The sequence below is a fragment of the Vicugna pacos genome, chromosome 16 (genome assembly GCF_048564905.1).
Source record: "Vicugna pacos chromosome 16, VicPac4, whole genome shotgun sequence".
Lineage (NCBI taxonomy): Eukaryota > Metazoa > Chordata > Mammalia > Artiodactyla > Camelidae > Vicugna > Vicugna pacos.
The window spans coordinates 9,092,243-9,117,389 of record NC_133002.1 but is presented as its reverse complement, the minus strand read 5'-3'; the positions used below and the strand labels follow the sequence as shown (position 1 = coordinate 9,117,389).

General features: G+C 42.6%; 1 protein-coding gene across 13 annotated transcripts in view; it reads left to right on the top strand.

Moving 5' to 3' along the window:
* Window positions 1–1,184: 1,184 nt before the first annotated feature.
* Window positions 1,185–25,147, top strand: part of LOC102544848 (leucine-rich repeat-containing protein 37B-like) — a 38,233-nt gene continuing 14,270 nt past the window's right edge. The window contains exons 1-7 of one of the 13 annotated variants that reach the window (XM_072940553.1): window positions 1,189–1,370; window positions 4,048–4,210; window positions 7,408–7,438; window positions 10,994–11,065; window positions 17,543–17,614; window positions 20,473–20,544; window positions 21,125–21,205. In XM_072940553.1, the coding sequence (XP_072796654.1) occupies window positions 1,305–1,370; window positions 4,048–4,210; window positions 7,408–7,438; window positions 10,994–11,065; window positions 17,543–17,614; window positions 20,473–20,544; window positions 21,125–21,205 (557 nt within the window). In that variant the 5' untranslated portion in view covers window positions 1,189–1,304. Of the gene's footprint in view, window positions 1,371–4,047; window positions 4,211–5,876; window positions 6,076–7,407; window positions 7,439–10,993; window positions 11,066–17,542; window positions 17,615–20,472; window positions 20,545–21,124; window positions 21,206–22,571; window positions 25,111–25,147 lie in introns of those variants that run through there. The other 12 variants (XM_072940549.1, XM_072940555.1, XM_072940552.1 and 9 more) reach the window with 12 other exon arrangements.

Below are 25,147 nucleotides of genomic sequence, written 5' to 3'. Positions count from 1 at the left end.
CAGAAAAGGGACAGTTGGAGGAATGCCCTGCCCAGAGCCACCATCAGTCCTGTCTGACTAAACTGGGGTTTTATCTTGAGCCACTCATAACCCTACTCTGAGCTTTAACTCCTTCAGCTATCAAATGAGTGACTTGACTATTCAGTGATTCCCAGACTTTTGGATTTCACAGACCAGTCAAATGTCAAAGAAAAAAAAATTAAGACTGTGAAAGTTTCCAACTTTTTATTTTAATGCCTAAGTATTAATCAAAACAGCTATCCTTTATTAGTATCTTTTCATAGATAATTTTTAGCATCAAATTGAAGGAAAGTCATACTTGTAGGATAATACAAAGGAATAGATTTTGTTCTGTGGGAAAAATTAAACCTTGATTATATTGCTCTTTTCCCATTTTGCTGAGAACTAGTAAAAACTTCATCACTGCCCAGTATGGGTCTGAAGACCATTGTTTGGAAACCTCAAGGGATCTGTTTTATTTCCCCAGGAACATAGCCGATTTTTAGGATGCCTAGAGCTGCTTCTCAGGCACCAGAAGCTCCAGTGTTGGTACCCTAATTGGACCAAGTTTTTCCAAATTTATCTCTCCTCACCTTGCCTCCAACTTCCCACATCATCTGACCTCCACCAGCTCACATACATAATTACCAAAATCACGAAGGAAAGTCAGGGAATTCTTTTTAAGGACTTCATGTTAGACAGTTGATAGCTTTAATGAGATATACCCTGATATATTTAAAACTCATGCAAACACTCTTAGGTCAAAGGATTTCATCTTTAGTGGTCACATTCCACAGAGTTGGGAAGTTTAAACTTTTAAAGTTCTGTGGGTAGCTAGTGGTAACTACCTAGTAATCTAGTCTTCTGTGGGAGTTTGGAAATGAAGCCAGCTGCTATAAAACGTCGGCACCACTTGATCCTGTAAACTCACCCTTTGGACTGACTCTACCCTAAAAACACACTTGAATAGAAGCAGTAAATTCAAGGCTGTGGGGCTGCCTCAGGGAAGCTAGAGGCGGAGACCCGGCAGGAGTGGGAGGGATGAAGGAGCGGTCAGAGCACCGCTGCCGCTCCACCTCCGCCAAGCTGACCCAGCCCCTCTCACATCCGCCCCCCGGGTGGCGGGAGGCAGGCGGTGCTGTGCGCAGGCGCTACCGGCTGAGCCCCCTCCCCACCGCGTGGGGCGTCCCGAGGGTGGGCGGGGCATGAGGCGACTGTCTCTAGCTTCCCCTCCTCCACCCAGCTGCGCCCGCTGAGGAGGCACGAGCCTCCGCCAGACCCCCACACCCCCACACCGCCGGACCATGTACTCAGCCCACAGGCCCCTGGTGTCCCCGTCTGGAGCGGCCTCCCGTGGCCTGGGCAAGTTGGTCAGTAGCGCCTGGGCCCTGGGACTGCAGGGGTCAAGGGGTTGGGGCCCTGAGTGTGGAGGAAGGGTGATGGGGTATGAGGAAGAGAATGGTGGAGGCAGAGTAAAGGGGGAAGTTACAGAGCTCCGCTGGGCCAAGTGGTTAGTGGTGGCAGGTGGGAGTGTAGCGGAGTGATGGGCGTGCAGAGCGGGGAGTGACTGGGGACAGCTGTGGTGTTTAGGTGCGGCATGGAGCAGGTCTGTTGCCATTGGAGGTGAGGGGTGCAGAGTAGCTGGCTTCATAGCGTGAATTAGACTAGGAGCAGGGTGAGACCTGCTGGTGTGGAATAGAGAGGGAGAAGGGGCTAGGGGCCGTCTTTGAGTAGTGGGACTAAGGACAGGTCTTGAGAAGTGAGCGAGGTGCTATCTGCTCAGAACAGAGTGATGTGTTTGTGGTGTGCTTTACAGAGAGGGAGAGACCCAGGAACCTGAGGGGAGTGCACTGGGGAGGCGTTGAGGAAGGGCAGGATGGAAGGATTGTTCCCCCATTGTCTGCTGGGCCCCTTCTTCCCCACCCAGCAGGAGATGAGGAGGCCCTGATGAGAAAGATCTTTATGAAGAGAGGGGCAGGTCCAGGTCTCTAGGGGCTGTTACAGTTTTGGAGGGCCCAGCAGGCTTTTGGGGCTCCAGTGCCCCAGTGTAGGGGATGGGATTGTCCTAGTGTCTTGAGTCCCTTCCAGTGTTGGCTGCTTTGTTCCTCTCCTGTTGCCTCGATGTGTACTTTTTCTTTTGTCAACACCTTACAGAATCAGGTCTTGAGGCCAGTGCCTCACACAGGCCCCCCCCAGGCCAGCCTTCTGAAGGTGTGGGCCGGGGTGGGGCAGGGAGGGTCAGCCCAGGTCAGATTGATCTAGACCAGGGGGAAGCATGGAATGATGGGGACCAGGGCTGGGGCGGCTCTGTTCTCTCTTCATGGTCTTCCCCTAGCAGGGGCCTCCTCTGCTGGTTCCACTTCCCCCAGGGAGCCCACTCGCAGCCTAGGCCAGCCCCAGGAGCCCAGCCAGGGGTGGGACCCAGCCTAAGGCTGGCTCTGCTACCACCTAGCTCCTGGAGCAGGAGATTGGACTCCTAGGACTGGTCCCCTGGTGAGGGAAGAACCGTCCTGTGCATATCCTCAAGGAGACACCTGGTACTGTTGCCTTCCCTGGGCAGAGACTTGTAATGATTTTCTTGTCTGCCTCTTCATCTGTGCCCATTTTTTTTGGAGTTAACCACGTCCTCCCGTCTTGTGGGCAAGGAGGCTGAATGAAAAAAGAAAAAAGCATAATGCTTTGACTTTACTTGTATTATTTAAATTTCTTTGAATATATTTCTATACATCCTATCTAAAGTTGAGATAGAGACATAAGAAAACTAGCAACGTAAGAAATCCACAGTAATGTGTAAGTTATTTTTTAAATTTTTTAAATTTTATTTTTTAAATTTTTTTGATTAAGTTATAGTCATTTTACAATGTGAGTAATGTATAAGTTATTTAGAGAGTTAACACGAGATACTTGGACTCTCAAAGAAGCTTGCTAATGCAGATGATGCTAAAAGAATGCTAATTTAGTTGCTTATAACATGTATAGAGGTATGTGTGTTCCTTCTCACAGGGGTTAGTAACTTGGGGAGCAGGGCTGCTACAGATTCAGGTCCTATGTCAGTGGCAGGTCCATCTTATCTCCCCTTCAGTTCATATTCTCGGGCAGGAGCTACAGGATGACCGGACTAAAACAGTTTACTTCCTTTGCTTACCCACAAGCCTGGAATAGGCTTCTGCAGGACTTCCTTGGTTGCTTTCATCATCACCTTCACCACCAGAGGTCAGGGAAACCTTCTGATTAATCAGAGGCCCTGAAAGTGGTACAGGAAAGTATTGATTTAAAAGTAATATTTATTTAGGGCTTCCTATGAACTGATTGCTTAAACTGTGGTCCTATTTAATCTTCACAACCACTCTTATCAAATTGGTATTGATAAATCTCAGGTGTATCCAAAATAAGTCTCTGTGTCAAGTTGTGATATTTTTAGGCCTCTTAGGTCTTTAGGTTCGTCTGGGCACCAGACATAAGGCAGTTCAACTTAATGCCCTTGCCCTAAGCAGCTCCAGGTGCCAAGAATTGGCCAATTTCTACTTTGGATTCAATGGATGGTCAAAAAGGATCTTAAAGGTAAACTGTAGATTTTCTTTGACTAACCAGACTCCTTTCAACATTGAAATCCTAGACTTCAGAGAGAAGATTAGAACTGGGTAGTGGGGAGATGTGAAAGACGAGTTTCTGAGCATTGACCTTCCATGTAGAATTAACGATAATCTCATTGACTTGGTGGTGGTGTTCATAATTTTCTCCAGTATCTGTATGGTATATAATAAAAAATAGTTGTCCATATCTAGTAATTCATTTGCGAGCCTTACTTGATTTTGAAGCAACAGGACACCTCTACTATTAAGTGGGCTTGCTGGAGTTTAGTTTTTACTTATAATAAGAAAATATCTTGAAGAATTGACTTTAATTCAGAGTCCTGGGTAGGGATGTAACTCAGTGGTAGAGCATGTGCTTAGCATGCATGAGGTCCTGGGATCAATCGCCAGTACCTCCATTAAAAAAAAAAACAAAAAACAAAAAAACTCATCACCAAAATTCTACCGGCTTCAGGATCTTTCTGACCTTGAAGAAAGGGGAAATGAAGATACTGTGGCACAACATCGAAGCAAAGCCTGGATGGAGTTCTGTGCTTTAGAGGTGTTGTTGCCGTCCTACGAGGGCAGGAGTCCTGGAGCTGGCATGGCCGAAGAACCCTTGCACAAGCTGGAGGAAGGTCTGATTTCCAGTGTGTGGTGGGTGGTGAGGGGGTGGGATTTCTCCTTTTTCCTTTCTTTCTAAAACTCTTTTTTTCAGTTACATCATCACCCTGGCCAAGCAACTAAATCCCTGAGCAGAGTTTTTCAGCCTTGCCATATAGGTTCTTATCTTAGGCAATGCCTGATAGAACCTTTAACTCTAAAATTTTAGAGCTGACGACCTGTCAAGCTTAGGAGGGAAAATTTTTTCCCCCATTTTTGGTTAATAATTTGTTTTGTGCTAAAATAGTCCTTTCCAATACAGAATTCTTGTAGCCTTCAGTTATCCCAACAGAATCATCATCTAAAGATTTCATCATCACAGAGCACTTTCTAAAGCCAGTTGTCTCTCCAGTGTGGGGATGGATGAACAGCTGAGACAGACAGCCCCAGCTCTCTGAGGATGGGGTCCAACGCGTGCATGCAAGTGTGTGTATGCACCTCACCCACGCCCGGGGACTCGGGTGCAGAAGGTGGAGGAGTGGGCCTGACAAGTGGGCCCAGGAATGCAGTGGCCTGCACCATCCCACTTCTTATGCCCTTTCCCTGCCCTGTAAGCCTTGTGTGCCTTCTTAGGACCTGAGGAGTCTGGGGAGGGGGTGGGACCCTCAGGCCTAAGGGCTGGAGGCTGGTGGGTATATGGAGAGGGGCTGGGCTGGGGATGGAGAAGCAGGAGTCATCGATATGGAGGTGGGGGTGGGTTACACCACCCAGAAAGGGTCTGCGGGTGAAAGGGGCCAGGCCCAGCTCAGAGCCCTGGGGACCACGGTTAAAGGGTGAGGAAAAGAACAGCCACTCAGGAAGGTCCCTGGGGAGGAGAAGCTGAGGGGGTGGGAGGGCAGTCAGGACTGGCAGGAGGAGGGATGGTCCTCAGGGGGCAGTGCCGGAGGGCCTGGAGGGGGTTCTGAAGAGTTCTGAGGAGCAGTTGCAGGGAACTGGAGCCTCCAGGCAAACTGGGAGCAGGAGGAGCTGCCCAGGCTTAGCTGAATTTGACTGCTGACCCAGAGGGTTGCTGGGACTAGGGGCAGGGCCCTGGGTTCTGGTCCTGTCTTTGTGGACCTTACTTGTGGCCTCGGGCCTGTCCCTGTTCCTCCCGGGGCCTCCGTTTCCCCATCTCATCTCCTGGCTTCGTGGTTTGGGCTTGGCAAGGATTTGACTGCGTGAGGTGATGGCAGGGGACTCAGGAAGCCTTGTCCCACATCGTACTTCCAGCCCAGCAGCAGAGCAGATCAAGGGACCAGCAGGCAGTGGGCAGGTCACAGCCAGGGGAAGGGAAGCTGGAAGGGTGGGTGCCAGAGCCCCTGGGACTCAGTGGGAGGTCGGCCTCGCTAGCCTGCTGACATCAGGGCTGGTGAATGTGGAGGGAGTTCAGCAGGGTACATCAGCCCTCACCTCCTCCACAGTCTGGTAGCCGGCAGGAGCTGGGGGAGGGTTGGAGGAGGGGCCTTGAGGGGATGGCTGTGAGGAGCCCCTGGGGCCTGGGGCAAGCTGCAGCCTCCCCCCAAGTGGCATGGAGCCAGCTCTTGGGTAGCACTGGTCGTCGATCACCCCCTCCCCACCTCAGCATCACCCCCTCCTCCCTCCCTCCTTCTCTCCCTGCCCCTCTGTCCCTCTTCCTCCCACTCCTCATCTCTCCTCCCCTAGGCTCATCTCCAGCTACTGACTCAGTGGTCTGACTGTCAGCAGTCAGAGAAGCCAAGGGAGATGGTTTGATTCTGGTACTGCCTGCCCAAAACCCACTGCAAGCCCCATCTCTGCCCTTGCCAGTCACAGATGGAGCCCTGCCCAGCCCCTCCCAGATGTCATCATGGTACATCAGGAGAGACCAGATAACCTGCCTGAGGTGGGAGAGTGTGGATGGATCCTGGGAAGCTAGTCTCTAGAATCTATTAACCATTAGGGTTCCCAGCCTAGAGACCTGGCCAGCCATCCTTCTCCAGGAAGCTGGGAGAGAAGGCCAGACCCCTGCCTGCTCCCACTCCCCTCTATGCTGCCGGACCAAGCACAGGCCCAGGTGCACATCAGCTATGGGACAAGGGGCCAAGCTGTTCAGTCCCTCCCAAACTTCCCCACCTGGTCATTCCTCAGGTCCTGCAAAGGAAGTGGCTGGGCTTTTCTGGCAGAGACCAGGGTCTCCGAACTCCAGGCTCCCGTGCTCAGACTTGGAGGGGCTGAGTGCTACTTGGGGCAGAAGCTGTAGCAGAAGCCTCTCTCCTAGTCTCTATCAAAGATTCCACCCAGAGAAAGAATGCAGGGAGCAGTCTGGCTCACTCTGTGCAGAGAGCTACTTACAAAACACATACACACACAAACACACACACACACACCCCATGCACACCTTTTGGTATTTGAGTTTCTCATGAAATAATTGCTGGAAGGCTCCTTGGATTAGGTAACCCAGTGTTCCTTCCTGTCCCTGTGGAGGAGGGAGAGAGGGGGCATTGGCGTTCAGCATCTGTTAGGCTGATCCAGCTCCTTTGGGGCAGAGCAGGCCAGTCCAGGAGGTCTGTGGCTGCAAACGTCTTGGGAAGCCTAGTGTGACAGGAACAAGTCTTTCAGGCCTCTCGTTCCCCTGCCACCTGGCTGTGCCTGCCCAGCCACTAGCCCTCCTTCAAGTGGGCCAGGCCTGGGAAGGAAAAGGCTAATCAGGAAAGGCTTTTTGCACAAAGAAGGATGAGATGCTCCCACTTTTTATTTTAAATCAATTTTACATTGTAAGTGAGATCAGACAGCACCTTTGCCCATCGTTCTGTCATTCTGAAGCAACAGCTATTTTCACTCCTCCCTTTCTCATGATGTTTGGAGGTTGGGGGGTATGGAAGGAAGGAATATCTGGGTTCCAGCATGAAAGGAGTGTTGAGAGGGAATCGAGGTGGGAGCCCTGGCCTGTGGTTACAGGCCAGGGACCGAGACTCTGATGGAGGGAGAGAGGTGATTAGTCCCACGGTCTCTGACCCAAGAATTTGGAGATTCGGTCCTAAGCACACCTTCTCTTCTCTGTCTGACCTCAGTCACTTGTGGATGCCCCAACAGGGGCCGCTCAGTGAGCTCGGAGCCCCGTGACCACTGGCAGGAAGGACACAGGAATCTTGTTACACAGAGTGGGGCTGGGAGGGGAGAGTGCATAATTGCAGAGACAAGGAGGGACCTCACCACCTGTCTCCCTCTCCCTTAGGTGCAAGAAATTCCAGACAAAGATGCCACACGTAAGTATGTGCTTGTGAGGGCCGTGTCCACAGCTTAGAGCGGGCAGTCATGTGCACAGGGAGACAGTTCTGGGGGTTACTGCTGCTGCTCTCAGGTACCCCAGAGCAGTGGGGGATCCCTACCCCCAGTAGTACCTGGGCCCTGAGAGTCAGAGCCCCGTGGGAACGCATAACCCACGTCCGCTGTCTCCAAAATCAAGTCCACTTGGGGGTCGAGGCCTTCCTCTGGTGGCCCGCAGTCCCTCCCACATGTCGCACACTGCTTCTCCAGGGTCAAGGGGGGTCTCCGCCTCGGCACTCCCCCTGAGCTCCGCACCGAGGGAGACGAGAGGCTGGGCAAGCTCTTCTCCTCCGGCGCCACTGGCGACACTCCCCCTCGCCACATCGCGTAGGTCACAGGGGCTGGGGTTGGGGGGGTGACCCCGAGCCGCCAGGCCCCGCCCCCAAGCGGCGCCCAGCCCCGGAGCTCGCCGGGCTCGCCCCGCCCTCTGCCCGCCCCTCCCACCGCCCCTCCGGCGAACCCGGCCCTGGGAGGCCAGCAGCGGTTGGGAGCTGCAGAGCTCGGCTGCTCACTGGGCCAGACCAGCTCTCTTTGAGACCCGCCCGCCCGGCCCGACTCCGGCTCTCCGGTCTGGCTTCATTCGGGTCTTGCGGGCCGGTGTTGCTTCCGCTGTCCAGTCAGCTCTCATTCAGCTCCTCCGTTCCCGCGGCATCTCTCAGTTTGAGAAGGAACGCAGGCGCTCACGGGGAACCTCACTGCGCGTGCGCAGCGCAGCTGAGGCGGACGGGCCACAGCCATTACCCGCCTGAGCTGCGAGGCTGGGAGGAAGCGTTCCAGAGCTCGGGGAACGGAGGGGCCGCACGCGCGCCGCGCCCCGCCTGCCTCCGCGCGGGAGGGTGGAGAGGGGAAGGGTCGGCCCGTGTTGCCTCGGTGCTGTGGGTCCAGTGATGTCCGCCTCGCGCGCGCCGGGGCGGCGAGGCGGCTCCGGCGTGCTGTGACTCCCCGCCCCCCCCGCCCCTCCGGCGGCGGGAGGCAGACGGTGCGCTGCGCAGGCGCGCCCGGCTGAGACCGCCCCCCCTCAACCCCCGAACTACCCCCTGCTAGGGGCGGCCCAAGGTGGGCCGGGGCAGGCGGCGACGGCCTCCAGCTACCCCCGCCCCCGGCCAAGCGGCAACTGCCAAGGAGCCGGCGACGGGCGGAACCGCGGCTGCCGCTGAGGAGGCGCGAGCCCTGTCAGGCCCCGCCCCTCCCCGGCCAAGCGGCAACTGCCAAGGAGCCGGCGACGGGCGGAACCGCGGCTGCCCAGCCTTCTACCCAACCATGTACTGAACCCACAGGCCGCTGGTTCCCGCGTTAGGCGCGGCCTCTCGTGGCCTGGGCATGTTGGTCAGTAGCGCCTGGGCCCTGGGACTGCAGGGGTCAAGGGGTTGGGGTACTGAGTGTGGAGGAAGGGTGATGGGGTATGAGGAAGAGAATGGTGGAGGCAGAGTAAAGGGGAAAGTTACAGAGCTCCGCTGGGCCAAGTGGTTAGTGGTGGCAGGTGGGAGTGTAGCGGAGTGACGGGAGTGCAGAGCAGGGAGTGACGGGACAGCTGTGGTGTTTAGGTGTGGGGTGAATCCAGGTCTGCCATTTATTAGCTTTGTGACTCAGTTTCCTCATCTGGATAGTGGGGATTATCATAGTCACCATCTCATAGGATTATTGTGAAATTTAGATGAGTTAATACATGTAAAACTCTTATATCGGTGCCTAGTGTATATCTGAATTTTATACATTATTATTATTTGATCCCTCAGTTGTATTGAGAACTCATCTTTGCCCCCTGGGTTTCTATATATAGCACCCATTTTATGCCCAACCCAAGGCTAAGTACTGCAGAAGCCACAGAATTATGGCATTGTCTCCTGAACATGACAATGATAGGTGGGAAGAAAGGGAGTATGTCTTAAAAGGGAGATGATGTGTAATTGAGTATTAAAAGAGATACAGAGAGGTGCTGTAATTAACCAGAACCTGGAATCACTGGGGTGTGGAGGTCAGGGGAAACTGTATGGATAAGCTAAAACTTTTGCTGGATCTTAAAAGACTGGCTGTGATTTGTTAGAGTAAAAATAGAAAGTACAGTCTAGGGAAAGGTGTGTCTGCAGGAATCATCAGTGTTTAATAGATCAGTCTGTGAAGAACTGGGTTAGGCAGCAATGAAAGATTCGCTTATGAAAAACCTTGACTATCAGAAATTGGGGTTTGAAAAATATGCTATAAGATGCAGGGAGCCGTTGAAATTTTCAAGGAAAAGAGATAAATGATTAAAACAAGAATTTTATTTTAGATTCCATATGTAGTGTGATCTAGAGCGGGAAGTTTGATTCAGGGAGACCAAATAGAATGCTGTAGCAAAATCTAGGAGGAAAGTGAGAATGGGCTGAATTAGCGTGCCTGTGACAGGAGTAGAAGGGAAATCCTGAGAGCATGACAAAGGGAAAACCGACAAGATTTAGTAATTGCCTAGAGTTGAGTGATGAGGTGTACAGGAAAGAGAAAAGTCAAATATGTTGATGAGGAGAATGATGGTGGTACAACAGGTGGAAATACAGTTGGGAAGGAGATGGGTTAAGTGTTACTGATGAACATAAAGCAACCAGAAGGCTTCTGTTTGAGTGGAAATGTCCCCTAGGCAGGTGAGCAGACAGGTATCTGTTTTGACTTATTTCTGATCCCCTTGAAACATGTGCATATAAACTGAATAGTTGTTGCTGAGGGAAGAGGACAAAGCTAAAGGTAAAGGTTCAAAGTCATCCACAGTTAGTGGTTGAAACTGCACCTCAAGCATTTAACAGCTTCTTTTAAACATGTGTAGCTCATGAATACATTCTCACTATTTAAAAGAAAATGTCATAGAAGTATACAGAATAAAATGTGACTTTCTTTCCCCTCCCTCCCTCCCACCCATAAGATAACTATCTTACTATTTGGATGTGTGTCCTTCCTTCCAGGCTCTTTCCTTTGCATTTTTTCCCCTATTGAGGTAATAACTTTACTCCTTGCTCAGTGATCTGTGCTTTTCCTTATGCAATATGTCTGAGAGAAATTTCCATATTAGTCTCTAATTTCTAATTGCCCCTGTCCTTCCAATACCTGGAGAGATTTACAGGGCACTGAGCCAAAGCTTTGGTGTTACCTGGCATAAGATTTCTTTATTTGCTGATAATTATACATTTTTGCCATTTTTATCATTGATTTGCAGGAGTCATTTTAGACACACAAGTGATTTGGGGAGAAAAAAACTTACATTGAAAATAATTGGCATTATATATACCAAGAAACTGGACAGATAGAAAGTTCAGCTTCTGAGGAGATGCCTCATTGTTTGTGCCAGTGGCCTCACATTATGTCTTTATTAATTGTGCCCACTGGGAAGCTGAGAAGCTGTGGGAATTAGAAAGCTGATCTTTTCTGCATTTGAATATTCCCCATAAGGTTGCCATGAGTCTTTCACTTATTCTGCTCATTCTCATTCCTACCTCTTTAAGGATATGAACTGTATTTCTTCACAGAGATTCGCAAGGAAACTCTATTTCTTACATTGATGAAAATACATGGAAGCCTTACCGCTGGACGGAGAAACTGTGAGTATATTCTCTCCAAATATGCATACAAAACACTAACTGCCTTGTCAGATTCTTCTTGGTCCAGAATTCCGAGGTCAACAGCTGTGTTAAAAGGTATTTGCCCCTTCATATTCCAAACCAACCTATTGATTGAAATTCTGTTTATTTAAAAAATTAAACTTGGCAGGCCCTCATTCAAATAAGCAAGAACCAATTTAAACTTATTTTCCATTATACCAGTAGTACATGATTATATTCTCAATATATAAATATGAAATAACAGGTGTAGTGAAACCCCTCCTTGTGCCTTAATCCCCCACCCACACAATTTTGAGTTTAGTAAAACAGTCCTTCCAGACTCTTTTCCATGTATTTGACTACATACATATTTACAGATAACAAAATAAGTTTGTTGTGTGATTTTCTTATCCTTTTTTATATAAATGATAACATCCTGCAACTTGATTCTTTAACTTCACGACACGTCTTAGATTTCTTTCCTTCCCAGTACATAGAAGGTTGCCCCATTCATTTAAACTCCTGCATAATATTCCATAGTATGGACATATCAGTTTAATAATGCCCCTATTGAAAGACGTTTAGATTATGTCCAGTTTTCTTGTTACAAACACTGCTGCAATGAATATTTTGTACATGCATCTTTATGAAACTGTCAGGTATTTCTGTAGAATAGATACCTAGAAATGGAATTGTTGGGGTGAAGACTATGTAGATACAAACTTTTAATTGCCCTCAAACAAGTTGTGCCAGTTTACACTCCAGTCAGCACTCCCTGACAGCCTTTGTTTGCTGAACAATTGTATTTCATCTCTGAGTTGTCTGTCCTTTACCCATTTTTCTGGTTTTTTTTAGTTGATTTGTAGATAAGTCAGGTTAGATACATAAGTGATTTAAGGAAAAAAATTACCTTCAAAGCAATTAACTGGCATTTTTCATGGCATTTTGTGTTATTTGTTCAACTTGAATAGACAAATCATAGATATGACTTTTAAATTAATAATAAAAGACATAACAGTCATAGTAATTAAAATAGGGATTATGGCTACCCTTAAAGAGATGCCTCCTTATTCTGATATGTTACTGATAAGGAAAAAATGCTAGAACCGGGAAGTTTTTTTTTTAAAATAGATTTCTTAAGTACTATATGTGATTTATATTTCTCATGATAATATCTGACTTGGAGATTTTATTTCCCAAGCTTGTAAGAAAAATGAAAGTCATTTGGCAAAGGAAATAGATAATATTAGTTTTCTCTGGGGAGGAAAAGGGAATGGTAGACTGAGAGACAGAGGTAAGGGGAAAACTTTGGATTGTGTAGTATATGCCTTTGGGATTTTGAGCCATGTGAATATATATTACATATTTAAAAAAATTGAAATTAAGAAATGGATTTTTATAAAGCATGTGTTTCCAAGTTGATACACTGTTACATGAATCTGGTAAGATTTGAAGAATTCTAAGTCAGCTTGAGTTTTATACCTTATAAGCAAGTTTTCCTAATTTAGGGTCAGTGGTTCCTGAGAGCAGAATTTCTTATTCTCCCACCCCCACCACATATATCTCTTTGGCTATCTGCAGAACCTTTTGTACTTAGGATAATGTTATTAAGTGTAAAATAAATTAATAAATATAGAAAAATAGAAGAAACCAATTACATCGAAATCATTTTCAGAATATTTTTAAAATTAGTGATATAGTAATAAAAATGCTTCTCTTAACACATTAAATAACAAGAATAATGGTAAACCTAATAACTATTATAATTCCAAGATAGTGATGAGAATAAATGATATTTTGAGATATCTGCAACAAATATGTGATATGAAGTGATTTGTGACTTCTGTTGGGAACCAAATTAACTGTACTGCTAATTGCCTGCATTCATAACGGAAGGAATTGCTAATTTTAATTAGAGATTTGTGAAAATGTAGATGTAATTTTATTTCCCTTCCAAGTTTGGGCCTCTGAATTTGGTTGACTCTGTTCACAGACCTCTGCCCTAAAAGGATGACCCACAAATGGAAATTGTATGCACATTTTTGCATGTATTCAAGAAAGTGCAGGTTTCTAGGGAAAAAGACCATTGCTTTTATGAAATTCTCAAAGGATTCTTGTCTCAAAAGATTGAGTCACAAATGTAAGGGTGAAGAAAGACGTTTCTGTAAAGCTATACTGATAAGTAGCTAATAAATGGAAGATTTGTTTTAAATAAAAGTACCTGATAGTTGGTAACCTGTCACTTCCTGAATTCATCCAACAAATGTTTACAGAGTAACCATGGCGTGCCAGGGACTGTTTTACATGCCAGGGATACAGGCCCAAGAACGAAAGATACCAAATAGCCCAGTTCTCAGGGGGTTAAAAATGCATAAAAATAAATATATAAATATAATAGATAGATATAATATTAACTATTGATAAGTGCTTTAGAGAGAAAGAAAGGAAAGGAGAGTAAGTCACTTTCAGGATTGCCTATTGTTTGCACTATACATTAAGTCACACAAACAAACAAAAGAAACTTGACCCCTCTCAATTTCCTAGAAGTTACAGAGATGGAGATAAGGATAATTGTCAAAAATATTACATCAAGAATGAATGTGAAATTCAGAAGGTTGCCTTAGACCTTAACCTTGGTCAGAAGTTAAACATGGATGTTTCTTAAATGTTTGTTCATGCCTGGTTTTGGTATTTTCCTGGTGTGAGAAAGTTTTAGATCTGACTTTAACTCTGATTCCCTATAATTTAAATTTTTTGCTTCAGTGAAAATGAATATTTGGAGTTCTACAGATCAATATATTTTATTTCTGTTAGTTGCTTATTTGAAGCTCCTTTCTGGGATAATTTTTTGGTGACTGACTCATCCTCTAAACTTTACTTCTAGATTGAATGTATTATTGTTATTTTTAAAAATTTTACTATCCTATCATCCAAACAGCTTGACACAAAGAAACCCCATTAATTTAAAAGACATACTCTTTGGTTACTCCCCATCCTTCTATGATATTCAGATTCTAGCTGGTCTGACATGGCCATCAGCCAATCAGAGAAGACACTGCCATCAACAGTTAAAGGTCAGCCCTGTCTCTGCTGTCTTACTGAATCCTTGTCAATGTTTAAAATTATAATTAGTATATACGAATTTCATTTTTGCCTTGTTTTTTTTCATGTATTATTGTTTCCTATGACCTTTGTATGTCATCTATGGTGTTCACATACAGTTTTGTTATGTGATGTAGGGAAGTAGAGTTTTTTTCCAACTTTTTAACTTATGAAAAGGGTTACTATAAATGTCATTGGACATACTGATTTTTTTTTCTTTCTGGATCATTTCCATGGAAATATGAAACTTAACTACTTAACAGAGGTGAGAAAAGAATCAGTCATAGCACCACCTGTTGACCATTCACATATATTCTGACCATCACTGCTGTTCCTTCTAACATGGTCAATTCCAAATGGAGGTCAGGGTCTTTGAAGCATTCTCAAGGCTCCAAGAGTTCTTTGTGGGAATTTATGTTTTTTGTGTTTCTGTTTTAGTGATCTTTTGAAAATGCTTGGAACTATATCCTGTATAATATGAGCCACCTTATAACTGAGAACTGCCCTTGATTTCAGCCACAGAGTTTCCAGATAGTAACATGTTAATTCTCATAAGCTGTGAGTAAATAATCTATGAGAAGGAATTACGCTATGAGGTGGAATTAATATAAATGTGACCAAAAGACACTGTGAGAGAAAAACAGAACATTTTGAATGCAGAACTCAGTGGAAATAGTTTCACAAGGCAACATAGCATGTACTCAAATCCCCAAGGCTCCTGAAGGATGTATAACTGTTAATACTTCCTGCAAGGGCATTCTTGGAGGCAAGAGAAAGTTACCTTTGTCATCTCACAGAGTTTCTTGTGCACTGGCTCCCTACTGCTGCCTCCCTCCAACTCTTGGAGGCACTGGTTATGGGCCTTCCTGCTTAGCAGGTTTAAGAAATGGGTGCCAAAAAAAAAAAAAAAAAAAAAAAGAAAAAAAGAAAGAAAGAAAGAAAAGAAAAGGAGGAAACTGGTGCAAAATAGCACCTCCTCTTCCCTGCAGCATGTTCCTAGTGTTTATTGTGAGACTAGGCAAAGCAAAGGCCTTAGCAGTCCTCGGGCAAACCCAGGTGTCAGGCATGACTGTGAGTCATTCCTGCTCCCTTCATTCTGCATTCTGGAGAAATCATTGGCTGGATCTCTCAGTTTTCTAATTTATTCTTTAACTATTATTTCTGCTGCTCATTTACTGAGTTTTTTTTTTTTTAATTAATGCTAACTTTTCATTTGTATATTCTTGAGCTGATTCTTTTCAGCTGATGCACTGTCTGTTTACATCTGCCTGGGGATACTAATTATGCTGTTCTAGAGTCCTCTTGTGTTTGTTAACTCTGATTAGTGGGCTATATGCTCTTATGTTTGTTTTTGTTTTCTGTCCTTAGCAGAGTTGGCTTTTCCCCATTGTTTGGTCATTTCTGAGTACAGTTCATCTTTGTAGTTGAGATTCTGCTGCATCTGTTCCAGCTTTGTGGGAGAGGTGAAGTGAGCTGCTGAGGCGTGTTACTCGCAGTGGGTTCTCCTGAGCATAAGCAAGAAGTGGAAGGTACCTACTGCTGGCTAGTCAGGGAGTGCATACCCTTCCTCCAGGGTTCTGGGACTTTGCCTTTTTTCTAACATGAGTTTCTCTGACCCGGAGGAAGAATCTTTTTTTTTTTTTTTTTTCTGCCTGGGTCAAGGAACAAAGATGCAGGGTTGATGTGCTACAGGTTGCGCCTACCACCCTATCCCAAATAATCACCCTATAGGTAGCTACAGGACATTTCTGATTGGGGAGCATTTGTAGAGCTGCTCGCTTTGAGCTAAGGTTGTAGTTTTTAAATTATATCTTTTCTATCATTCTTAGGGATTTTGGTGGAAGTTGAAGGAGTAGAGTCTTGACATGTTTCAGTCTGCCAACTTGAAATAGCACAACTTCTTCAGAATACAATTTTGTATCCGTGTTACATCCTAGAGAAACTCAGGCAAATATGTATCAGGATACAATACAAGACTGTTCAAAGCAGCATTCTTTTTAGTAACTAAAAACTAGGAAAGTCTCAGTATCCACCAGTAGTTGAATTAATAAAGTGTGGTTAGTCCCACACTTAGAAGTCATACACTCCATCAGAAAGGTAATGCAGGCCACAGAATTAATCTTACTATTTCTGGTAGCCACTTAAAAGTAAAAAGAAACAAATGAAATAAATGTTAATGTATTTTATTTAACCCTTATATTCCAAATATTATTATTGCAACATGTAATCATTATATACATTATTGATAAGATAGTCTACATCTTTTTGTATTGTCTTCAAAAATATCCAAAGTATTGTCATATCTACATGTAATCAGTATAAAAATTAATGAGAGTCTACATTGGTTTTTGTCCATATTAACTCTTTGAAATCTCAACTTGGTTGGTAAAGTTTATCTGTGTTTAGATTTCATAAAAATTACAGTTGAAAAGTAGTATCACACACACAAATTGTTGCAAACATACTTAACATTTTCCAATAATTACACTGAGTGTCAGTTTTTTAATTTTAATTTTAAACAATAATTTAACTTAATTAAATTAGAATTCAACTCAGTCACATTAGCCACTGTCAAGTATGTAGAAGCCACATGTAGCTAGACATGCAATACTACATGCAAAAATAAAATAAATTTACAAAATATTGTTGAATGAAAGAATGTAGAGAACAATACATATATGATTCCACTTATATAAAGTTCAAGAAGCAAGACTAAATTGTGTTGTTTATGGCTGATGTATAAAAGGCAAAACTACATTTAAAAAGCAAGGAAATTAGTATTAAAATCAGGTTAGTGGTTCCCTCTAGGAAGAGGGTTGTAATTGGAAAGAAGCACAGCGAGGGCAGCCGGGATGCTGGCCATTTTCCTTCTTGATGTGAATGATGTTACATGGGGATTTATTTTCTAATTATTAAAGTGAACAATTATGTATATTTTATGTACATTTTAATTTTCAAAAAAAATGTTAATGGGGAAAAAAAATCAAGTGGCTTCATTTGCAGCCTAATACAGTTCTGTCTGTGACTTGCAGATAAGGTTTGGGAAAAGAGGAAGGAATGGCAGCTCTGCAGCATTAGTGCTGCCCAGAGTTGGGTTCTAACCAAGAATGTGTGATCTGATTTGGTGAGGAAGAGCGGATAGCGGTGTGCGAGTCTGTGTGTGTGTGTGTGAGGAGAGAGATGGACACAAAGTCGTGAGAAGAAATGATTAAATGAAAACAAAGCAGCGATCACCATCTCTAAATTAAATAAGAATTAGGGTATTCAGATGGCACCATTACCCACGTTTCCCTTACACATAGGAGTTAGTCCTATGTAGTAAATAATTGTAGTTGTTTTGCATTTTGACCCAAAAATAACCTTTTCATTTTTCAGAATTCTCAGAGACAATTCTTTGACTGAGTTACATAAGGATTCATTTCAAGGCTTGCCATACCTCCAGTATTTGTAAGTTAATTAGTTAGTCATATTTATTTATGAGTCCTTAGTTCTGTTATCTATAAAGTAGTTAAGGGGTTCAAATTAGATAATCTCTACAATTTTTTCCAGCAATAAAATCCTATCATTCTCTAAATCTGTAGGGCCCCAGCCTATCTCTAGCATCAAAAATCTCCTATTCATTTTTAATTTTTAAATTTGTATAGACAAAATATAGATAGAAAAACACCTTTTAGTTGTAGAGGAAAAGTGGTAATGAGGTCTGAGCAATTACAGACACCCGTATGAACCTTATTATGTAAGTGTTCATACACCATCATCCACTTATATTTAGTTTATGGCCCTTGGATCAAATCCAGCCTATGATTCATATTATACAGCACACAAGATAAGAATGATGTTTAAAGGGCTATAAGTGAAAAAACAGAGGAAAAAACAAAGGAAAATTCATGACAGAGACTGTGTGTGGCCTGCACAGCCTCACGTATTCACTGTGTGGCCTTCACAGAAAAGGTGTGAAAAAGGTGGTTTAGTAGAATGAGAGGAATTAAAGTTAAGCTCAAATTATCACCTACAGGACAAGAAAATATAGAACACTTACATTAATGTGAATGCCATTAACTCATAATTTAAATCTAAACTAAATTAACATTTAAATATTAAATATTTAAGCAGATGAGTTATGTAAACAATGCTGTCCAGAACATATCAAGTTACCAAGAGAACAGACTGGTATTAAGGATTCAATGCAGGAATTGTGATACCAATGTTTAAAATGTTTAAGATGATGGTTAAGGTGGTATAGTTATAAATATTTACATGAAATAAGCATATTAGAAATGCCCTTAACTTCACAAGTTACAAAATAAAAAACTCTTCAGCCTTGTTATACAAGGAAAGAAATGCTTGCATAGTATTTTTGTTTATTTAAAGATAAGGAGATACTGTGTTCTCTGCTATAAAAGATCAGTTTTTATCCTTTGTCTGTGGCATCCAGAGCTGTGTATGTCATTAATCCTTACTAAGATAACTAATGATGCTCTTTAGCAAAGAGATTCTTCTTTCAAATAAAGAAGGCTAAGAGAAGTGGGTATAAAGAGCCTCACATGACCCTAAAAATAGTCCTTTTAACTATCAAACCATCCAAGCCTTAAGGGGCAACCACTTTTGTATTAGTCTTTTTGGGTTCCTCTGTCATCTGGGCTCCAAACCTTAGAAACACAGTTTGGAGAAAATTAAATGAGATAATTGCTTAGTGGATTAGGCTTTTAATTACTTCTACTATGAAATACTTTCTTAGCTGATTATTTCATGTTCGCACAAGTTATTCTCACTCATTTTAAAAAATGCCAGTCAGTAAAAAAGATTAAGCTGAGCACTGTGCATACTGTTGTAAGCACAAAGATGGGTAAGACAGAGTTCCTTCTTGCAACTCCTGATCTCACAGGGAAAGTAAACGTAAGCTCAGACCATAATGCACAAGCACTGAGTGGCTGGCAAAGTGCTGTCTGTAGAGGCATAGAAAAGGGAGCTGTGAAGTAATAGACCTATGTTTCTTCTAAAACAGTCATTTTCCTCCTGTTCACTCCCCAGCTAATTGTTTATTTTTAAAACTATCTGACTTTGCTTTATGTCAACGCATTGGCTTTAAACATGATAGACAATGTGCATGAGCAGGTCTAGTCCATACATTTAAGGAGTTTATACTCAGAGGAAATGGGCTGCGAGAATAGCCTCGTAAGAAAAGAAAGAGGAGGGGGCAATGAGAGCTCTAAGTTGGTTTTGGAGCTCGGAAGAGGAAAGAAAGTCTTCAAACTGGATCAGGGAAAATGGTAGAGCAGCGCTATTTGAACAGGACCTTAAAGGACCATTGTATATTATCAGACAGACATCTTGGAAAGAATGGATTTGCAAAAAGAAGGTAGGAGAGAGGCAAAACACAGGAAACATGCTTTGAGAACCTGGAGAGTACAAGTAGGAAGAGTAGGAGATTAGAGCCAGGTCATCTAGGGCTTTGAAGACCACACCGAGGGTAACACGCCAGGCTGCGCCGTTCCCACAACAGTGCTCTCAGACAGACTTGAGCCTGCAGCAGAATCAGTCACTTGGAGGGCTTGTTAAAGCACAAGTTGTGCCCCACAGTTGCTGATTCAGTTGGTCCAGAGTAGAGCTGAGTATTTCTTCAGTAAGTTCACAAGTGATGCTGGTATTTGAGAACCACGTCTGGAGAGTTAATCTGGTGACTGTACAGGATGGCTGAGAAAGGAAGAGACTAGAGGTGCAAACACCAGTCAGAAGACAGTTACACCCACCCAGGAGAAAGGAGAGACTAAGAATCAGTGGAAATAAGTTAGCCAGTTATAGTCAAGAGTGGGTGTTTCAATATTTTAGTATAACACTGAATTAGTTCAAGTTGTGTGAAAGGCTATCTTTTATTTCTTCTGGTAATGAATTTGCATAGAAAAACAGAATTAAACTGGGAGGTGTGTAAATAGGACAGTATTCCTTTTCATATTAAACATTATAATTATATACGGAGGTAAAAACTTTGAGTTTATAATCTAGAATTTGTTGAGACCACAGAAGATTATCTAATGAATTCTTCTGCTCTGAGGAAAGATTACCTCCAAAATCTATCAAGAGCTATATAGGTGTATTTTATTTATGAACATCATGATAGTGAGACTCTTTAAGGTAGGTGAGGGCAGGGTTTGGGGCTCTGAAAGGTTTAAAAAACAATTCATAAGGTTTAGAGGTTCTATAGAAGCTACTTATTTGTTATTATTATTCTAACCTCTACTAATTATCCCTACTAATTAGATATCTAGTAGCTAATTGAGGCAATGTTTTCCTTTCCCTTTTCCTAGAGATTTATCCTGCAATAAAATACGATTTATTGAAAGCGGTACATTTGAACAACTAACTTTTTTGAAGTTTGTGTAAGTTACAAATATAACTTCATTATGTTTGGAATTTTTATAAAACAATTTTTTTATAAAATTAATTTGCTACTCATTTTGAAACATTAAAATTTTAGTGTAGAAAGCTACTAGAATTATGTAGCTAATCCTTTTTGTCTCTCGCAAAGATTTGCACTCAAATGACATTTGGCAATGTCTGGACACATTTTGGGTTATCGGAACTATAGATATGCTGCTGCCATCTGGTGGACAGAGGCCAGAGATGCTGCTAAACCCCCTACAGGGTACTAGACAGCCCCCCACAACAAAGTGTTGTCCGGCCCAAAATGTCAGTAGTACTGCCCTTTGCTAGAGAAATAAGGATCATTTATCGCAAATATTTATTGAGGATTTACTGTTTTGTATCTAATGCACCATATATATAATCATGAAAATATTAATCATAAGCAGCTGTTTTCCACAGTGAGATTTCTTTAGTGTATGGAAGGGATAATGAAGTTATGTTTCATCATATATAAATTGGAATTACTGCTAAAGGATAATGTTCTGATAGAATATTTTTTCTTCTTTTGCTTGTGTCTTTTTTTTTTTTTTGTAGAAACCTTAGTTCCAATTTAATCATAGACCTGAAATTTGGAACGTTCCGGGCACGGCATAGAATGGAGATTTTACAAAAGGTGTAAGTGAAATAGAAGATGAATAAAAGTAAAAAAGCTGTGTGTTTTTGTTATTGGTAATTGGTTAGCTTGGTGTGAGCTCACTATGAATTCCAGAAAGTATGTCTTGAGATCCATTTATTTTTTTTTTAATGGGAAAACTAAGGTACAAAGAGGCCAAGAGACTTGTCTAACTCATATATGGAACACTTTGCTTTCCCTCATACTGGTATTTGGCACGAACAATAAAATAAAAGGCACCCAGCAGAAACACAAATTAGCATTGTAATGGAATCCCATTGTTGTTTCTCCAATATGCAAGTGGTACTTGAAATTCCACTTTTGAATTTAATTCCTCCTCATGTGCAGAATTCCTAACTGCTTAAAATGTATGCAGCACAGAGCTGCAAAGAACTAAGTTTAGCCCCAAATTCTTCAGGGAGCAATAGGTATGGATGCTTCCTCAACTATTAGCTTCTTTTAAATGGTAAAGCAGAAAGAATTCCTGAACACCCACCACTGGGCACCTCTCTCCCCAACCATCCAAAACATTATTTTTCAAAAAGTATACATGTCTGAAGTGAATTATCTGTGGCCAATAGGAACCTTTGAGGCATGGATGTTTTTGCTAAGCTGTAGTGTGAAAAATATAAAGAAAATACATCTCTATAGCCTAATTCTCTATACTTTCTTTGCTGACTACCACTAATAAGAAGTGTGGGTTTTTCATAATCTTGAAAATTCTGTGGTTTCTCCATGTCACAAGCAGATCACGGTGGGTAAGTTCAGTGGCCTGAAGGGGATTTTAGACTCAAGGTGAAGAGCCTCCTCTAAATCAGGCTTTGGAAAAGACTCTATTTGTCTTGTGGTTCTGAAATCCAGCTTCCCACAGTACACTTTGGGCTAATGAAGGTGTCGAGGGTGTGTCTGGAGCTGGATTAACAGTTCTGCAGATGCCCCCCAGTGGCAGCCTCCCTCCCCCCTTCATTAGTTTGCTGGTGCCTAACTTGTGGAAAGAGAACGTAGGGTCAGTTTTTCTTTTGCCAGCGCACCGGAGAGTGGGCTCATTAGGTCTCTCCACAAAGAGGTTTTAGTAGCATCAGTGCCATGTATTAAACTCGTGACCTTTTCTAAACACTTTATAACACAGAGAGTCTCTTATAAGAATCTGAGTTTCATTATAGTTATGTAGGTGACCCAGGGGAAAAAATTGTGGAATCATAGTTGATAAAAATTAATGAATTTATTCAAAAACATTCACTGAGTGCCATACACACTGTGTGTCTGCACTGCACTGAGTACTGGGCTTACAAAGAAGAATAGGCTAAAGACTTTGTCCCCAAGAAACTTTCATACTGGAAGAAAGTTGATAGGAAAACTTATGAGAGCCGTGCTAGCATCTCTGCAGCAGGGTAACAAGGTAGGGGGGCAACCAAGTAGAAAATGGGTGGTGAGTTAGAAAAGATGGTCATGGAAGAGGCACCAACCTGTTCGTCTTGAACTTCTGTGTTCATCTTAAATGGCAGAAAAAGTTAATGAAAGAATCAGAGCTGGTTTTGGAAATTAACCAATACTGTTTTCCTAAAATTCATTCACAGTTACTTTCAAAAGATTGCGAGGATACAGTAAGTGTGTGTCATGGGCTGGTCTCCTCCTTAGTTTTGTGCCAAATCTAGAAAGTCTAGAAGTGCCACCCCTCGAGTTGTCATTTCATTGCCTATAATGAGATATTACTGAGGTGGTTATAGGTTGAAATATTTTCCCCTGCATTAAATAAGTCTTGAAAAGGGCTCCAGCTGAGGTGGATGTATCATGAATTAAATGAAGCTGAAGCTGCAGGGATCCCCACTTGCATGGGACCCTTCCAAGGTCTTGGGAGTGGTCCTAGAAATTTTTGTGTTCATAACTTTGCAAGTTTTTATTAGATAGGATTTTTCCAAAGTAGATGAGGTTCAAGCCCCACAAAACCTTGATTCATCACTGGGTTTCAAGTAATTATAACTCAGATGGTTTCTTGAATGAAACCTTTATGTTATTGACAAACACCAGGTGAACAAGTGAGAGGTGTGCTAGAGTCTATTTTGAATCTGAAGTCCACCTCAAAAATGAGTCAAGAGCTATTAATTAATAAAGCATCATTTTAAAATTTGTTTTCTTTTGGTGGTGGGAGGTAATTTATTCATTCATTCATTCATTCATTCATTCTCAGAGGAGGTACTAGTACTGCTAATTTTAATATTTTCTCCTTATCCTTAATTTTTGTCACTTTGATTACTGTGTGACTTGGTATGTTCCTCTTTGGGTTGATGCTGTGTAGAACTCTCTGCACCTCCTGGATATGGGTGACTGTTTCTTTTCCCAAGTTGGGGAAGTTTTTGGTTATTAGGATGTGGGCTAGTTTTCAAGGCTACCACTGGCATTTAGAGCAAAGATCTAGGGCAAGCTAAAGCAATACAGGTCTCACTGTTCTTACAGAAATTAATTTGTTTTTCTTAAATAAATTGCTTCCCAGATTGCTACAAGCCCATTGGTTAAATTTCCAGAGTTCTGAGAAAGTTGATTCTGATAATTTTTGTGAGTTTTTTTGTTGTTATTTTATGGAGGGATGAATTTTCAGGTGTCCTTACTCCACCATTTTTACTAATCAGCCTGCAACATGGTTTAAAAATCTCTTAAAAAATAAAATAAAATAAAATAAAATCTCTAAAGCCTCAATGACTGTAAGCTAATGAAATATTTAATCATGGGAGATAATTGAAGAAAAGAAACAAATGAGAAAATGTAATTCTCATAGAGGCTGTCCCAGATGGGGAGATGAAATTTGAAAAGGTATTTCTATATTTAGTGCCCTCAAAATTAAGGTTAAAGTAATCATTATTTTAAACACACTCCACCCCCTCCTTTTTAAATACAGGTTAAACACAGGCTTTGGAGTCAGAATTAAGTTCAAATCCCAGCTCTGCTTCTTTCTAGCTTGATGACTTAGGACAAGTTATATAACTTCTCTGTGCCTTGGTTTCCTCATCTGTAAAATGTGGTAATAATAATAATACCTATCACATAAGGTTACTGTGAGGATTAAATATTAATTGCTGATCATAGATACCTGGCAATCCAAAAGGTGTTAGTTGTGATTATGTTTATAATCTGCAAAAGTACACTAATGATTCTTGAGTAGAGTTAATTAACTTAAAGGCAGACTTTCTTTTCATTCTTCCTGTTCCTGTTTTTTTGGGTATAAAATTTTTTTTTTTGCTTTTGCTTGTTTGTTTTAAAGAGTTGAGAAGAAAATATATTCCAGCATTTTGGAATAAAAAATTGTTCCAGAAAATGAATTTGTCACTTTGCTGATATATAAACAAAATGTTATTTATTCAACAAACATTTATTAAGTAGATAGTGAATATTAGGCACTGTGTCAGGCACAGAGATGACAATGACAATAAAGTGTAGTCCCTGCTCTCATGGAGCTGACAATCCAGGAGACTGACAAGAAAGCAGGTGACCCCACACACGGTAGCAAAGGCTGTGATATAAGAACACATATGGGAGTGTGCAATGGGAGTGTGGGTCTCCCCGGTTCCTCTTGTATTTTTCTCTTCTTCAGCTCCAAAACCAAGGCATTGGTCCTACTTTTGTCTTTAACTGGGTAGTTTAAAACATGTAATTTAAAAAAATTTCTAGAGATGAAAGAAAAATGCCTTGAATTATGGAGGACACTAGAAATAGTATTTCTTACAGAGGAGGGGCTTCCTACCAGCATTGTCCCTTCTAGGGTTTTTGACCTAAAATTTCTTTGGTGTATTTTTTTCTTTGCTATCCACTTTTTCCCCCTATTTTTTTCTCTTTCTGTCTCCACTTTATCATCTAGATGCCTGGGTACTTCCCAAGTGAAGAGTGCTTTACGAATTCTATGGGTGATTTATAGGTAAATTCAGAAAATGATTTTTTTTTTACCTTCAACT